General features: G+C 41.0%; 1 protein-coding gene across 1 annotated transcript; it reads left to right on the top strand.

Moving 5' to 3' along the window:
* The first annotated feature begins 384 nt into the window (after positions 1-384).
* On the top strand, positions 385-16726 carry LOC125889437 (putative N-acetylated-alpha-linked acidic dipeptidase). Its single transcript, XM_049577460.1, has 20 exons — positions 385-546; positions 1177-1288; positions 2541-2727; positions 6447-6548; positions 6656-6781; positions 7099-7179; positions 7468-7573; positions 7656-7749; positions 9047-9142; positions 9923-10008; positions 10278-10397; positions 11550-11632; positions 11714-11777; positions 11884-11951; positions 12098-12189; positions 13039-13129; positions 13664-13928; positions 14032-14113; positions 15250-15342; positions 16297-16726. Exons 1-20 carry the CDS (start codon positions 465-467, stop codon positions 16484-16486), a joined length of 2220 nt encoding a protein of 739 aa, XP_049433417.1. The 5' UTR covers positions 385-464; the 3' UTR covers positions 16487-16726.
* Positions 16727-17929: the final 1203 nt, after the last annotated feature.

Raw genomic sequence — 17929 nt, 5'->3', positions numbered from 1 at the left:
ACTGCAGTTAACACATGAGCTGAGTGGAGGTATCTGTTGATTCAGTGTCACTCTGTAGAGACACACTCTTGATTCCTTTCTGCACCGAATTGTTACTTATACAGCTTATTCTTGGCTGGATTGTGGATCCTTAGCCATTGAGACTTGAGTTGAGTAATGCTGAGTCAGCACACAAATGGACAAGTTGCACAAGAAAGTCATCAGCCAAACATATTACCAATGACAAGCTCTGCAACTTCTAACTCGCTGCGTCTAGAAACAGAAACAAAAACTCAGCTCCTCCCCTTCCCTCTCTCCCTCCTTCTCTCTCTCTCTCTCTCTCTCTCTCTGTCTCACTTTATCTCGCTCTCCCATGCTCCCACTGTGCACTATTTAAACGAATACTTCACTCTCTCTCTGCCAGTGTGCACTGCGGAGTCACTTGTGTCGGTGCGTGGAAGCCTTTGGGACATACTGCTTCAAAAATGAGAAAGGAGAGCAAGTTAATTCGATGGATCGGGTGGATTGTGTTTGTGACAGCTTTGTTCTTGCTGGGCTTCATCATAGGTAAGATAAGTGAGCACAAGAAAAATTCACACCGGACAGTTATATAATATTCCACAAGGGATATCTGCTATACTCTGTGTGTTTGTTAATGAAAAGGCCATTATTCAACAGTGTTTTAACTACGAAAAAATGGGATCACTGACCAGGAGAAGTGTATAAATGGATGTGAAGGCAGCTGGTGAAATAACAGAAACAGACTCACAGCATAAGGAGATACAATCCAGCATTTTTAGCTGATTTCTTTAGAATTACTGCCATGAACATCAAATCTACAAAGTGTTGCTAAGTTGAATCTTGAAGGTGCGTTGTTGTATGTTTGGGCTGTAGTTTGTCACTGCTCTGACACATTTCACAAATCCCTGCTCACAGCAGGTTAACACATGCTGTCTATAACCACCAACAAAATCATTTCTAACTTGTCTAGCTTGTTAGGATCTAACACAGCTGGGCAGTGTGTGACTATATAGATGTTCTGTATGTTTCCTCCACTTTGTCAGACTGCAATTTGTCATTTTTGTATCAAATCATAAAGTCATACAGTGGTGACAGTCTTCCTGAGAGAGCGGCTAGTGTTGTTGAACTGTCTGTAATGTGTGTGCGTGTGTGTATGTGTCTGTGTGTGTGCTGTAGGCTGGTTTGCAAAGCCCACACATCAAAACACTGCAAACAAAAGTGATTCCAACAAGTATCTGAGGGAGTTTCTGGACGAAATGCAGCCAGACCAGATCAAAGAGCATCTCAGGTAAAAAGCACCATTGATACTGAACCTGTCCTGTCCATGGGCACTCCCAAGGCGGGGGGGGGGGGGGGGGGCATTGCCCCACTAAAAAAAATGCTGGGTCCCCCTTTGTCCCCTCCTGGCAAAAATAATTGAAGGCTGGACCTGTTTTTTTTTTTGTTTTTTTTTCAACTCCCACCTTAGATATCTGAATGAAAATGTGTTCTACAGGTACCCACTATACTCTTCCCTAAACTTGAGAGGGCTTGTTCCTAATAAATGTTTTGTTCCTTACAATCAATGCACTCCTTTTTAAGGAAAAGGACAACCAGCCTATTTGAAGGACAATGAATCACCGAACACATACACATGCATAACATATAAAAAAAGGGTTGCTGTGGAACTCAAAATATTAACTGTACTTGTATTTAGTCTATGCACATCAGATAATTATTAACATAAACTTTAAAATAAGAAACCAAAGAACCAAAGTATATCAGTATGCAAACCCTTAATGCTCTGTATTGACATAGTTTGCATCTAACTTATATACTTCAACAGTATGAGGGTTTAGTTTGGTGCCACCAAAACTAATGACACTAACTTTAACCTCTTCAACCCAACTGGGTGAGTTAGTGAGATACAAAATCATGCTTTGCGGCCAAACATCGATCAAAACCAAAGAACTTTATTTTTGATTCTAGTGGGGAAAAATGTCTGAGTGTATAGGCTACTGTGAGAGCTGGACAATGCCGAAAAACAACACACACATCAACTGTGAAAGAGCCTGGATTAAAACAGCCAAAATAAAGCTGCTTAAAGGGAGCAAAAAGAAGAAAACTGGTGTTAACTGGTTTACTGCACCTATCTTCATAGTATGTCATGATACTAAATGTCATAAATATTGTAAGTTAGCATGCTAAGCTAACATTGCTATGGCTTACTGGGACACTTAAATAGAAGAGAGCCTTTGTAAATGCCATTAGTAACACCTGCACCTGCGATCAGTAAACACTTGTAAAACAGGGGCTTTTAGACGTATGATTCATGATGTTTTCAAATTAAATCAGACACGTGTATGTATCGTTCTTCTTTACCTTACTTTTATTTATTTATTTATTCTTTAAATATAATTTTAAGGGGAAAAAAGTGGAGACTCTAACACTGATCAGCAATACTGGGGATTCAAACTGAGTGCCTTCTAGCCAAAAGACAAGCTTTTTAGTTTGTAAGCAACTTGTAGCCTCGCGACTAACTGATTATATCCTCTCCACAGGAAATTTACACGACTCCCCCACCTGGCTGGTACAGAGCAGAATCTGAGATATGCAGAGCAGATCAGGAAAGAGTGGCTGGAGTTTGGACTGGACTCTGTGGAGATGGTGCCCTATGACATCCTGTTGTCTTACCCCAACAAATCACAGCCAAATTACATCTCACTTGTTGATCAGCTCGGCAGTGAGGTACAGTACATGGACACATCAGGTGGAATGCACTCATACTTCGAAAAGAACACATAATTTCAACATCTCTATGAAATACATGTCTTGCAAAAACCTCTGTACTCGTTTCTGGTGAATTATTGTCATTACTGTCTGCTCCCGTCTATTATAGCATTAGAATGCCAGTGAGAGTCTGTTTATTACACAGCTGCAAGTTAAATTATTTAAACTAACCATTTGCTTGACTTATGTTCACAGTAAGAAATGCCAAATGTTATAATACCAACCCATTTTATTACTTCAAACGCTCTGATGAAATGCATCTACTCTCTCACCCCTGTGGTGTTTTCAGTTTCAAAGGGGCTGTGCTTTTCTCACGCACATGAACAACAACACTAACTCAATCCAAACCCCTTGACTATTTCTCAGTCCGTCTGGGGAGATAACAAAGTTGTAGCATGGACATGGAGATCATACAGATACACACAGGCCTTCTTTATACAACACTGCAAGACAGTTCATTCAAGTCCAAGGTCCTTTTATAGCCTTGTGGTGAGATAAACCTCTGTATGTATCTCATGAGTAGAGATAATGATACAGCACAGAGGTAAACATGAGCAGACCAGAGTTAAAGGGCCAGTGTGTAATATTTGGCATGGTTTATTGTCAATCTGAATCTGAATCTGAATATTCTACCCATTAATATGTTTACACAAGTGTATGATCACTATAAAATAAAATTTGTTTGGTTTTCGTAGTCTTATAATTATGCTTTTATATATATATATATAGCAAGGGCCTTGCTTTAGAGAGGTCGCCATCTTGCGCCGCCATGTATGTATGGCAGACCGAGCGGACAATCCAGCCAGCCAGAGAACGCGTTTCGCGTGTATAAATAAACCAACGAAGACAGCGGGAGGAAGGAAGAAGGAGGAGGAAACAGGAGAGAGTGTTAGTAGCTCGTCGATAGAGAGTAGTGAAATGTTTTTTTAGTTATAAAGTTTGCGAATGGACCACACTTACCATGCAACAGGAGAGAATGAACCCGAACCGTCATCTGCGAGGAAAAGAAGACGCAACTTCACTCCTTGTGATGCAGTCTCTGCGGCGCTTTTCCTCCTGATGATATATCTCCCCAACAATGGCAGCAGTAGCACCAAATCCCATTCTGTGCATTCAGCCTCTCTTCTCGCCCGCTCAGCATCAAACACATGGAGTTCCTCATCTGTATACTCCGGCTCAAACAGGTATGGCTCTGGGTCTGTGTCCGTTACAAGAAACTCTTCAAAATCACGTTCAGAGTCGTCCATTGCAGGGGAGGGGGGGTCCCCACTAGGTACTGTAAACGAGTAGGTGTGTAAAGTTATGAAGTGTGTCTGTTACGCCAGAAGAGTCAGAGTTTGGGACGGAGTGGAGTGTTACTGGAGTTTCTGGAGTGCTCAAATAAACGGGCCTTTTTCCCGCACTCCCTTCTGGTCTCCTGCTCGTGAGGGATTCATTACAATATCGTAACATGGTTTAGATTTCTAAATAAACATTCACCTCATCGCTAGATAGACCTACTCCTGAAAAACTCGTGCACAAGGCTTTTTGTCCCTACGAGGCCACTGTCATTTACCCGACTGGAGGGGTGAGCGAGTGAGCCCTGCAATCTAGAATTTGACCACTGATGTCACTGTTTCCAACAGTTTTCAACCCATTTTACACACTGGCCCTTTAAACACACTGTCATACTGCAGCATGCTGCTGAGATGCATTCAGGAACTTTAACACAATCAGGATTTACATTTCAGCTAATTCTGTAACACATTTCAGCTGATAACCATTCAATAAATCAAAACTGAAAGTCCATTCTCCAGCTAAAAACAGGATAAAAAAAAAATCATGGGAAGTGTTACAGACTTCAGAAAATAAATTATCCATTATCCATGATGACACCTTCATGTTGCTCGAAAAAAAAAAAGAAAAGAAAAGAAAGACAGAAAATAAAAGAAACATGGAGAGTCTGGCATTTTTGCATGAAAAAGTTACTTAAAGGGCCACTGTGTAAAATGGGTTGAAAACAGTGACATCAGTGGTCAAATTCTAGATTGCAGGGCTCACTCGCTCACCCCTCCAGTCGGGTAAATGACGGTGGCCTCGTAGGTACAAAAAGCCTTGCGCACAAGTTTTTCAGGAGTAGGTCTATCTAGCAACGAGGTGAATATTTATTTAGAAATCTAAACCATGTTACGATATTGTAATGAATCCCTCACGAGCAGGAGACCAGAGGAGCATTCGGGAAAAAGGCCCGTTTATTTGAAACTCCAGTAACACTCCACTCCATCCCAAACTCTGACTCTTCTGGCGTAACAGACACACTTCATAACTTTACACACCTACTTGTTTACAGTACCTAGTGGGGACCCCCCTCCCCTCTCTGCTCCGCCAATTTCCAGCCCGCACACTGACTGACAGCGTAGCCGGTAAACAGAGCTCAGCTGTTTATTTGGCCTAGCAATATCTCCGGACTATAGTAGCTGCAATGGACGACTCTGAACGCGATTTTGAAGAGTTTCTTGTAACGGACACAGACCCAGAGCTATACCTGTTTGCATACAGATGAGGAACTCCATGTGTTTGATGCTGAGCGGGCGAGAAGAGAGGCTGAATGCACAGAATGGGATTTGGTGCTACTGCTGCCATTGTTGGGGAGATATATCATCAGGAGGAAAAGCGCCGCAGAGACTGCATCACAAGGAGTGAAGTTGCGTCTTCTTTTCCTCGCAGATGACGGTTCGGGTTCATTCTCTCCTGTTGCGTGGTAAGTGTGGTCCATTCGCAAACTTTATAACTAAAAAAACTTTTCACTACTCTCTATTGACGAGCTACTAACGCTCTCTGCTGTTTCCTCCTCCTTCTTCCTTCCTCCCGCCGTCTTCGTTGGTTCATTTATACACGCGAAACGCGTTCTCTGGCTGGCTGGATTGTCCACTCGGTCTGCCGTACATACATGGTGGTGCAAGATGGCGACCTCTCTAAAGCAAGGCCCTTGATATATATATATATATATATATATATATATATATATATATAAAAGCATAATTATAAGACTACGAAAACCAAACAAAAAGTGGAGCTGCAACGATCAATCAATTAGTTGTCAACTACTGAATTAATAGATTTGATAACTGATTCATTGGTTTCATTTTTAAGAGAAAAAAAGCCAAAATTCTCTGATTCCAGCTTCTTAAATGTGAATACTTTCTGGTTTCTTTACTCCTCCTTGAACAGTAAACGGCATAGTTTGGAGTTGTGGATAAAAACAAAAAATTTAAGGATGTCATCTTGGGCTTTAGGAAACACTAATCATCATTTTTCACCATTTTCTGAGATTTTATTGAGCAAACAACTAACAGATTAATTGAGAAAATAATAAAAAAAAAGATTAATAAACAATTAAAATATTTTTTTACATAGAAATTTCCAAAATCTTCTGAAATAGCCATCGTCCCATAAATGCAGTGGAGGAAGATGTAAAATATTTCCCTCTAAAATGTGGTGGGGTAGAAGTGTAAAGTAGCATATGTGATCTCATGTAAAGTACAAACACCTTCAATTTGAGTAAATGTAGTTACACTCCACCTCTGAGAGTTGACAATGGATACATTGCAAAGTTCAAAGATGTTGGTACCACAGAGAATAAAGGTTGTTCATCAATATTTCATCTAGTTCAGTCTGCGCTCATCCTTCTTTCACAGGTTTTTAACACTTCCCTGGCTGAGCCAGTTCCAGAGGGTTATGAAGATGTTTCTGACATTGTGCCTCCATACAGTGCGTTCTCTGCCAAAGGACAACCTGAGGTACACACATGCACACACAAACAACCATACTGACAGGAGGACAGTAATGTTTAAATACATTTTCATTGCCATTGTAAAAGTTGCCTCCTCTTTCTGTCTCTCTCCAGGGGGATTTGGTGTATGTGAACTATGGTCGGACAGAAGACTTTTTCCAGTTACAGAGGGAGATGGGCATCAATGCTACTGGGAAGATTGTTATCGTCAGATATGGGAAAATATTTAGAGGCAATAAGGTAGGGAAAGTCTTCATCATAATCCTACATCAACACCCCAGTAAAAGGATTTTTGTCAGTCACTGAGTATTGTCATTTAAAGACCTCACCTGTGGTTAAACATACTGTAAGCTCACATCTTAAAAGCAGATAAATACAGTTACATACCAGCATTTCAAAAATATGTCCCTGCATACCTTATAATATTTGATGCAGTTTATCAGTGTCAAACCAATTAATGGCTTGTGATTCACACGGCGAAGAAAAGGACAGCGATAAAAAATGTTTTGCACACCGTCAAAATGACTCACTTCCCTCTGTCTGTTTCGCTCCACCAGGTGAAAAACGCCATGTTAGCTGGAGCAAAGGGGATCATTATGTTCTCAGACCCAGCAGATTACTGGGCTGCTGGAATTCAGGTATGCTGTATAATTTTAAACACAGTATTTTTGTATTAATGTGTGGATTATGAAACTGTGTTTGTGTAACAGCCAAGAGGTTGATACTGACCTGACAAGCCTTAAAACAAGCCTTGATCAGCAGAGTAAACAGACAAAAACTATAAATTCATGATCCGGCTCATGATTGGAAATGGTAGCAGATTCTACAAGATAGCCTTCAGGACCTAATCTCTGGACACATTCAAATCCAGGATACACTGCAATCTGTGGATTCAAATAAAGCGTTTTAAATATGTGTGTGTGCAGCCCTACCCTGATGGCTGGAACCTACCTGGTGGAGGAGCTCAGAGAGGAAATGTTCTCAACCTGAATGGAGCAGGAGACCCTCTCACTCCAGGCTACCCTGCTAAAGGTGTGTTCTCTATGTGTATGATGTGCATTAAAGCCTGAAGGAGTTTATACATGTGTGTGAGTTTATACTTGCTCTCTTATAGAATACACGTATAGATTCAGCCTGGAGGATGGAGTAGGTCTTCCCAAGATTCCTGTGCATCCAGTTGGCTTCCATGATGCAATTCACCTGCTGAAGTAAATAAATGTCTCTTTTCTTTTCTTTTTCACTTTTCCACTTTTCCTCGATCCGAAATGCAGTCATTCACAGCAGTGCTATTTGAAAAAGAATTGCGAACCTGACATCTCTCCGCCAAAAAGTTGCACTTGAACACACTGCAAAGACTACCACCAACAGCCAACTAGCATGACGTTAGTCTGTAGGCTGTTTGTCATTCAAAAAGGGGAACCAGAAAATCGAGAGGATGGATTCAAGACAATGGTTAGCCAGTTAGCACATTAACGACACTACCCGATGTTGAAGGAACAAATTACATTTGGCTTGAGCTAGCAAACAATAACACAAACCATTACAAACCGTTTCTGCTAAAGAGCTCAATGGCCAATGATCAGACAAGTTTGTCTCGATCTCACACCATCTTGACTTATGCTTTTTTGTTTACTTTCCTCACTTTGGTTTCTCATCTCGTGCACTGAGCTGAACTGCCCATCAGAGAGATTCAAATTCACTGACAGGCTCTGCCGTCTCCGTTGCCAATTCAGTGTGCTCAGTTAGCTTTTAAAAAAACCAATAAGGGCTGACTAGTGACACACCACAAGACCTAGGGTGACAAATGCTCACTGACGGCCCAACACTGACCGACAGCTGACTGTCTGATTGATGTGTCAGGGTGCTAACATGCACACAATGATAATGGTAACATTGGCAATGATGAGGTAGCATTTACCTTAGTTTAATTTGTTAGCATGCTAACATTTGGTAACTAGCACAAGACACGAAGTACAGCTGTTAAGTACAATTCTAAAAGTATTTGGTCATAGTGGTGCTAGATGAAAAGTGAGGAGCCTAAAGCGGGGGCATTAATGTATTTGCAAATTTTCATGGCAATCTATCCAATAGCTATTGAGATATTCAGGTAGCTGTGGCTCAGGAGGTAGAGTGAGCAAAAATCGGTGGATCTGTATTTTAGTCCCCAGCTATTCCGATTCACATGTCAAAGGATCCTTGGGCAAGATGCTGGACCCCAAACTGTTTGCTGTGTGAGTGTGTGTGAATGTCTATACTGAGCCTCGGCCACCAGTGTGTGTGAATGTGTAAATGTGACTCTGTGATGTAAAAGTAATTTGAAGGAAGGTGCTATACAAATCCGTCCATTCCATAATTCAGCATGGATCAACTGACAGTCAGACACTAGATTGGCTAAAAACTTTTGAATCTTGAATTTAGGGCAAGAAACTAAATTGTTCATGATGTCCCTAAATGAAATGAGCAGCTATTATTTCCACAGTATGTGAATTATTTACCATTCAACAGGAACATGGGAGGACAGATTCCACCCAACAACTGGAAAGGTGCTCTGAATGTCTCCTACAGGATTGGTCCAGGCTTTACGGATGACTTCAAGAGCCAGTAAGTGCTCACATTAAGCTTTTTTGTCCAGTGTCACAGTGATCACTTGTGTCCACTTCACCCCGTGATAACATGATTCTCCCATCCACTTATTTTTTTTAATAATAAAACTCTTTCCTCACCAGTTGACAGTCTCTCCTCTCTTGCTTCACTGCTGTCCTCACTCCTTAGTGGTTTTACTGTTTGAATTGTCTCTTGCTCCGCTTTAATGACCCAGTGGCATGTAGCCAGCGGACATACAATAGAAGCCCTTGTACCCCCTGTTTGTGAGGGACATAAATAACACATCCACACACAAACAAGCTGCACAAATTAAGGATGTACAAGTAACTGGGGCATTTCGTGCCTTTGAACTGTGGTGAAGGTTTTGTGAATTTCTGGAGCAAAAGCCACCATAACAACAAATATATGTATTATTCTACAGCCCTGTTTCTTTAGAACTGATTTTTGAGGTACAAAACACTTAATAATGAACTTATATGCTGCTGTTTGCGAGGGTTGGATCTCTATTCCCTGCTGTCTTCTCCTTTGTCTATTTATGTATATCATTGCATGAGATAAACAAAGTAAATGTTTTTATTACGGTGCTGTGCATTGTAAAAACAAATGGAAAACATTTGTATTATGTGAATGTTTCCTGTTCATAAATTCTGCTTACGTTCTCATTTCCTGTTAAAAGTTCCTGTTCCTGTTGATCTGCTTCTCCTCTGGCTCTTTGTTTGTTGCTGTATCTCTTTCTCCCCTGTGCGTATTAACCCTTCCTCAATGCGTCTGTCTCAGGAAGGTGCGTATGAACATCCACACAAACAACCAGGTAACCAGAATCTACAATGTCATTGGCAGGATAAGAGGAGCTCTGGAGCCAGGTACAGTACTGTAACCTAAGCTGCTCTAACACTTCACTAAAGCTTTCAGCAACATTGTACACACATGTGAATAACACTAATGATGCCAACATGGACACTGACACTAAAATAATCATGATAAAACGTTAGAATAGAAAGACAAACTAATTTAAATGCATCTCAGGCTCTTAGGTAAGAGGTTCTGTGACAGAATGAGCAATTTGGTAGCATTTGTATATTATAAAGAATAAACACTGTATACAATACAAATTGTGTGTGTGTGTATGTAGACAGGTATGTGATTCTGGGAGGGCACCGGGATGCCTGGGTGTTTGGAGGAATTGACCCCATGTCAGGAGCTGCTGTGGTCCATGAAACTGTCAGGAGTGCTGGCAAGCTGCTCAGTAAAGGTACTTCTCTGTAAGTGTATGAGTGTGTGAGTGATGGTCTCAATAGACAGTAGTCTCAGTATGTGCGTGTGTGTGAGTGTGGCATAAGCCAGGAGGACATCATGCGATTGATCGTGTGCGTTTATATACGTCTTTTATCACCTCATCTTACAAACTACTGGACCTATCAGCCTAATATTTTGTGTGTACAGTTATGACTGTATGCTCAAGGATCTTTCACGTATGCAGTGATTCACGATTGCTTAAAAAAAATGTATTGGCTGTTTTAGATCATCATTGACTGCTGACTCCTCACTCCACAAGTTTTCTGGAAATCAGCTCGTCTAAAAACAACCAGCCTTACCGTCTGTTGCAGGACACATTCTAGTCTTCGTCTAGGCTCAAAAACTGACATCCATTGAAAAGTTTGGTCTCATTTTGTATCAGAGCATCTGCAGATTAATTCCATACCTGATACCTTATGATTCAAGAAAGCTAAGGAGGACATGAGATAAATTAGTCCCCATTTTTGACCCGGTTTTGTTCTGTCCACTGCACAGCGTCATACCACACCAGAAGTGTTTCGGTAGTGGGGCGTTTTGCCCGCCCGATTTTGTAGACTTGCAAATTTCGTTGAGTTGTCATTTTTTCTTGATATTTGTCCTTCTACCATAAGAAATTAAGTAGGCTATGTAGCTAGATGTTTTCTTTTCTCAGTCTGATTTAATTGAGTCTATTGTTCTTTTCTACTTTGTTGTGCTGCAGCTTTCAGACAGAGCTAAGCAGTCCAGTTATGAACGACATGGATCAAAGATTTTTGGTTTTGTTTTAGTCATTAGAAATACATTGATTCTCATAATTACAGCGTAGGCTATCTTTATTTCACCTAAGTGCCTTTTATCAGGAGACATTGATCTGCCCTGTGCAATGTGCTGCAGCTCCATTAAAAATAGACAATGTGTGTATTTTTATTATCATCTGGGACACTTCTGAATAGTGTTGCACATCTGCTGGAAATGTAAGAATAGAACAGAGTTACAGCAATCCGCTCAGGCAGTGATGCTCTCTACTGAGTGCACTTTTCTAGTTAAATGCTGTGCAGTCCTCAGAAAGGTTGGTTACACATGCTACAATGCTACAAGGTTGAGAAGGTGTGTGTGTCTGTGTGTACAGGCTGGAGGCCTAGGAGGACTTTAATATTTGCCAGTTGGGATGCAGAGGAGTTTGGACTGCAGGGATCTACAGAATGGGCAGAGGTACTCATACAACAACTCATACACCTTTGCACACACACACACACACACCACACACTGACCACACTTGGTCCTTCTCAACAGGATAATGCCAAGGTGCTGCAGGAGAGAGCTGTTGCCTACATCAACGCTGACTCTGCCATCGAGGGTGAGCGTGATTGTGTGCGCTGCTCAGTACTCTTAATAAATTATAGACAGTGTTGTGACTGAATTTGTTTTGACATTGCTCATGTGTGGATCTATTTGAATGCTAGGCATGTACACACTGAGGGTTGACTGCACTCCGTCTCTAAACACTTTGGTGTACGACCTTACCAAGCAGGTGAGCAGACATATACATGCAAAAGGAATGGTACATCAAATTGATTTAAGAAAATTATTTTTGTCTTCCATGTTCACTCTTATGCTGTATTCCTGTCTTTCTCTCTGCTTTATCTCTTTCTCTTTCTTTCTGTGTTGTGTATGTAGATAGCCAGTCCAGAGGAAGGAGAGGAGGGAGTATCTCTGTACGAGAGTTGGCACAAGAGGGACAACTGGACGAATGACCGCGATGCACCCAGGTACAAAGTTGCTTGATCTGGTCAGGGCCAGGGTGTGCACAGACGAACAGATTAACTATAACAACAGTAAAATACACAAGGTTCAAGGAAAAGAAAATGTAGGAAGCCACAAGAGCAATGCTGCAATCAGAAGTTAGCAGAGGACAAAACAATTGGAGGGTTAATAATTTTTCAATGCAACTGTTAGAGAAATGTTTCAGTTTTGATTTACAATGCAAAGATGTATACAGACTATTGACAAGCCTGAAAGGAATATTTCACCCTCAACTGATCATATGTTTATCAATTACACGCCCTGTCTTAGGCTGAATTTGTGAGGAAAACATATTTTTCTCACATGCTATCATGATCACGATTAAGAACAGCAAACCTATATCAAAACATATCAAAACTCTCACACATCTCATGCAGTATAACCCATGTCTCATTTCTCCAGTTATGTGGTTGTTTGTGTTATTGTGTAAGTTTGCAAAATCTGAACTGACCCTGTGAAACACCAAAGTGACACAATAACACAAACTACCAATTGAGGCAGCAGATCAGCAGCTGACGTGCTCAGCAAGGTAAAATAACTGTTTTATCAGTGGAATCTGGCTTTAAAGAGAGCACCAACAAGTTTTATTTTCAGTTCAGTTCCCTGTCAGAGGGGGCTGTCTGTTTGGGAAGTACTGATCAATGAGCTGGATAAATGAGACTGGGAGGGTGTAGTATTTCATGTTACTGTGTGAGACGTGTGTGGGGTTAAAACAATTTTTGAACAAATACTTTGGAAGATAATCAATCAAATAATCATGAAACTAATGTAACAAATCACTAAATCAGTTTGTCCTCCACTCTGGTGTCGTGCAGGATCAGTAAACTCGGGTCAGGCAGTGATTTTGAGGCCTATTTTATCCGTCTGGGAATTGCTTCAGGCCGAGCCAGATACACCAAGAACAAGGTGAGACACACTCCACTTACTTACAGGTTTATCTAAACATTAATATTAACATATATTTCTGTGTTTCTATAACTTTGTGTCTCTGTTTGTATTGTGTGTACAACTGTTCTATCAGGATGATGAATTTTTCCTCTTTGTGAATTTCAATCATATGCAAGCCTGTGCATATGAGGACAACATGTTTGTTAGTTTAATATTTGTACTCTTTTTTTCTTCTTTTTCTCTTCAGTGCAGGTTTTTGTCTTGTACGTGTTTGCAGCGTCAGTGTGATACCTACTCTGCTTTGTCTGTGTGACTTTATCCCTGTCTGTGTTTGATCTATTTGTACTACGTTGTGCTAAGGATGAAATTTTGGATTTGAACAAGTACAAGAACAAGTTTAAATTGTAGTTTCACTAAGCACAATCTGAAGTCATGTCTGTCTTAAAGGCTGAGTTAAGGTTTGAGCAGAAGCAGAAAGAGGGGTACCGTAAAGGTAACTGAAAGCCTCCAAGGTGCCATCGTAACTAAGGAAAATGTCCTCTGTGCGTTCAGAAAACGGAGCGGTACAGCAGTTATCCAGTCTATCACAGTGTGTATGAAACCTTCGAGATAGTGGAGAAGTTTTACGACCCCTCCTTCAAGAGGCTTCGGGCGGTGGCCCAGGTGAGAGGCGGGCTCATCTTCCTATTGGCCAATTCCCAGCTCCTTCCTCTCGATGTCAACCAGTATGCAGACTCACTGAGGAAGTACGCAGAGAGCATCGCACAGCTGGCACAGAGACACCCAGAGGAGATGAAGATGTACGAGGTGTCGTTTGGTGAGTGCTATTTAAATATGAAGTTTAAGTATTGAAAAATATGTGAGCCAACTAACTAACTTTTCCAAGACTTTCTCTGCATTATTTTTTATATATTTTGTAGCGTCCTTGTTTTCTGCTGCGGAGAACTTCACTGTTGCAGCCAGGGACTTCCATGAGCGCCTGCAGACTCTCAACAAAGCAGAGTAAGAGTGTGTTTAACATTTCGTATATTTCAGCTGTCCAAACAAAGGCTGAAATATGTTGGTGTGCATGCTCTTGTTTATTTGAAATGTACACTCAGTACTCTACTAGGTACACATGGGTAATCTGTTGCAATCTAGCACAACAGCTCTGCCATGAATTCTGCTGTTATGAAGTTTATAATGTTCAGTTTTTGTTGACAAATGTGTACATTTAACTAGATGTTTATTAATGAGGTCACACTTAAAGGAATACTTCACCCACAAAATGACCATTTGTATGTCAGTTCGTCATGTTTTTTCTCACATGCCTCCACGGGAGACAGCGAACATACTGAATTATTGACAGATTGGAGACCACATTTAACAACAGCAAAACTATATCAAAAAATCATTTTAGAAACTCTCACACAACTCGTGCAGTTTAATCCAAGTCTCATTTATGCATTTGAATGCTCAATACTTCCCAAACACATGCATGTTCTCTGACACGGTGCTATTTAAAACTAAACCTATCTTTATCTTTATTTATCTTTATTCTCTGCAAAACCAGACTCCAACACTGACAGATTTTTTCAGTGAAAATGCATGTGTTTGGGAAGCACTGAGCATACGACTGAATAAAGGAGACTTAGATTATACTGCATGAGTTGTGTGAGAGTTTTTAAATGGACGTTTTGAGATAGTTTTGCTGTTGTTAACGCGGCCCCCAATCAATCAATACATCAATTGTTTGCTGTTTTTCACACAGGTATATCAGAGAAACGTTTACTTCACAAATTCAAGGTAACACGGCATGACCTACTGATTTTACAAATGGTCATTTTGTAGGTAAAGTATTCCTTTAAAGGTGGATTACATAATATTGAGAGGTGTCCGTTGAATTTTGATACATGTGGAGGGCAGAATATTAAAAACAATTTATTTATTTGTTTATTTTTTTAGAGTCTTATTCCCAGGTCATCAAATACTGAAGCTTCTATGACGGTTTCAAAAGCAACTGAACATCATAGGGATCCTAAAAATAGACTGTATCGAAGAAAAGTTATGTTGAATTGTTTGTGCATGTGTACTGATAAATTTGCCTAATTTGGTGAAGTGTGTAAGTGAGAGGCGTTTAATGTGCATGTGTGTATCAGTCCTCTGCAGGTTCGCATCATGAATGATCAGCTCATGTATCTGGAGAGAGCCTTCATAGACCCTCTGGGCTTACCTGGCAGACCCTTCTACAGGTTAGTCACACCAACAATCACACAATCAAACAATCGATTTATATTTGTTGTACATGCTTTTTCAAGAGTTCATCAACCAGTCAAGCACTTGTGCACTTGAGCACTATGACCACTAAAGGGCACTGTTCTCAGCATTTGACTTTGAATGATCAATCTACCTGCATGTCTTTACATGTGATACTAAAAACATTAACAATGGCTCTGTTGACTGTCCATTATCTCTCTCACACTATCCTATTTAGTTTTAATTTAAGCATAGTCCATCCTTGTCTTATCAGCAGGTCTAATTTTTGCAGCTGTCACAAAGCAGACTGAGGGAAGGGCTTGTTTATCACATGAGAGGTGAAGATAAAGACCACGATTCTCTAGCAAAACACTGGGAAAAAATGAAATAATGGCACAAATTCATTGTGTTATCATCATCTGATATATTTAATGTTGCATTTTCAAACCCTTTCAAGATTGTTTTTTCATACTTTTCCATGCCCTGGCTTGTTGGCTACAGATTGCTCTTACAAGGCTTGGCCAGTGTCTGTTTTTTCACACCTTTCTGAAAATTCACTGAGGTATACAGTGCCAACCCCCCCACCCCCCAGTTATATCTTAAATAGTGATAATTACTCGATGCAGTATCCTAATTGGGTCCCAAACATGTCACATAAGTTTGACCGTAACTGAAATGCTTACACTGCATGCACAAACATATCTAAGATGGGTTTTAAGTTTTTGATCTAGACAAGGCCCATCCTGCATAATTGCTACTGCATACTCTGTTAGGTCTGCATGTATGACTGTTTGCAGGTTTAATTAAAAATATTTTAGAAATCAGTTAACCATCATGAATACCTGAGGAGTGCCGTTACTCCTAACCCCTTGTTAGGAAATACCACACAAATGTTAAATCTGTAATACCTCATTCCTTGACGTGCCACTTCCCCCTCTTCTCTGTTTCAGGCATGTTATTTTCGCTCCCAGCAGCCATAATAAATATGCAGGAGAGTCTTTCCCCGGGATCTTTGATGCATTGTTTGACATCGAGAACTCAGCCAATCCACAGAAGGCCTGGGAGGAAGTCAAGCGTCAGATCAGCATCGCAGCATTCACCGTTCATGCTGCTGCCATGACACTAACACCACCTGCGTGAATAAGGCGCAGTTTAAAGCCGTGTGACGGAGCTATCTATTGACAATTGTGTTCAAACACCAGACTGTGAAGAGAAGGAATACACTGCCTCCTGCAACACACAGAGATGGACAATTACTGTTTTCTGAATCAGTCACGTTCCAGCAACATCCGGAGCTCAGTGACACAGTGACTCTCTGAGCGCCATCACCATTGCACCTTCTGATTTATGTGTCTACAATAAAGTCATGTTTTGTGTTTATTTGGTTGGTTGTTGTTTTTTTTTGTTCGTTTGTTTTCTTTTTTGCTAAGTCTTGTACATTTTGTACATGTGGGCAGAAAACAGCTAATATCCTGACCATGTTGGTCTGAGAAAAGAGCCTGGTCTCACTCTGAAGTCGTTAAAATCTGACACTTGGGCAGTGACTTACGGCATCAGACACCAACAAAAAAAAAGGCGTCCTTTAACATCAGCGTAATACGTGGCAGGTTGCTGTTACAGTTTAACGGTGAGTTCAACAAACATCGACTTTCACTCGAGAGATCGGTGTTTGTGTCCGTAGGATTCTAAAGCCCAACCCTGTTCTTTTTTCCTAAACCTAACCACGTGTCTTTTGTTGCCTAAACCCAACCATGTGTGTTTGTTGATGAAGGAATTCAAATAAACACAAGAAGGTTGTGCTCTAGAGAAAGGATCAGCACTTAGTGAATAACCTCCTAAGCCCTATGATAAGCTATTATGGCAAGGCTTAACTATACAGACCAGTGAGCAGTGATAACTAGCATGTCTTTGGGGTCATCGGGTGGGAACCTCCTTTTACCGGTGTTTTGTCTAGTGGTCCCACGACACCTCCAGGAGGCTAGACAGTGATCTCTGGCGTCCCAGAGACATTCCCCTAATGCCAGGTCTCACTGCTCTCCACACCAACCCAATAACCTCCTTTACCTTACTTACACGTGGCTTTCTCAGCCCAAACAGCACTGCCACCTTCAACCAAACCCAGGCTCCGTACATGCAAGCTCCAGGTAGAAGCAATGCTGATACTACCTTTCCTAGCACATTCACCATACTCTGTTTCACACGCTACATAGCATAACTACAATATAACCTAAAGTTAAAGGAGATAAATAAACTTAAAGGATCAGCAAACACACTCACCTTGCAGCATGGTCTCAAACAAAAGGGATTCAAATAGGCCACTCCCACACTTAAATACTTCCTCTTCCTGGACTTCCTCCTGACAGGAAGTGGATCTCTCCACCTGATCTCAAGGAGTTATGTACCCTGCTTAGTAGTTCCCCCTGCTGGCCCCCAACTGACATTATTTCTTCTGAAATAAATAAACTGGCTGGTTCTTACTGCTTCATCTGACATTTCCTTCACTGTCGTCCTCAAACTCTCTCCCTGCACTCCGAGTTCCCCCAGGAGCAAGACAGCTGATCTTTCTATGAATCCCCTACACCC

This window comes from Epinephelus fuscoguttatus, linkage group LG5 (assembly GCF_011397635.1).
Source record: "Epinephelus fuscoguttatus linkage group LG5, E.fuscoguttatus.final_Chr_v1".
Lineage (NCBI taxonomy): Eukaryota > Metazoa > Chordata > Actinopteri > Perciformes > Serranidae > Epinephelus > Epinephelus fuscoguttatus.
This window is presented reverse-complemented; position numbering and strand designations above follow the sequence as displayed.

Coding starts and splice junctions, on each gene's coding strand:
- LOC125889437 (XM_049577460.1), top strand. CDS start 465: ATGAGAAAGGAGAGCAAGTTAATTCGATGGATCGGGTGGATTGTGTTT. Junction 7,750..9,046: donor GATGCAATTCACCTGCTGAA/GTAAATAAATGT, acceptor ACCATTCAACAG/GAACATGGGAGGACAGATTC. Junction 13,130..13,663: donor CCAGATACACCAAGAACAAG/GTGAGACACACT, acceptor CTGTGCGTTCAG/AAAACGGAGCGGTACAGCAG.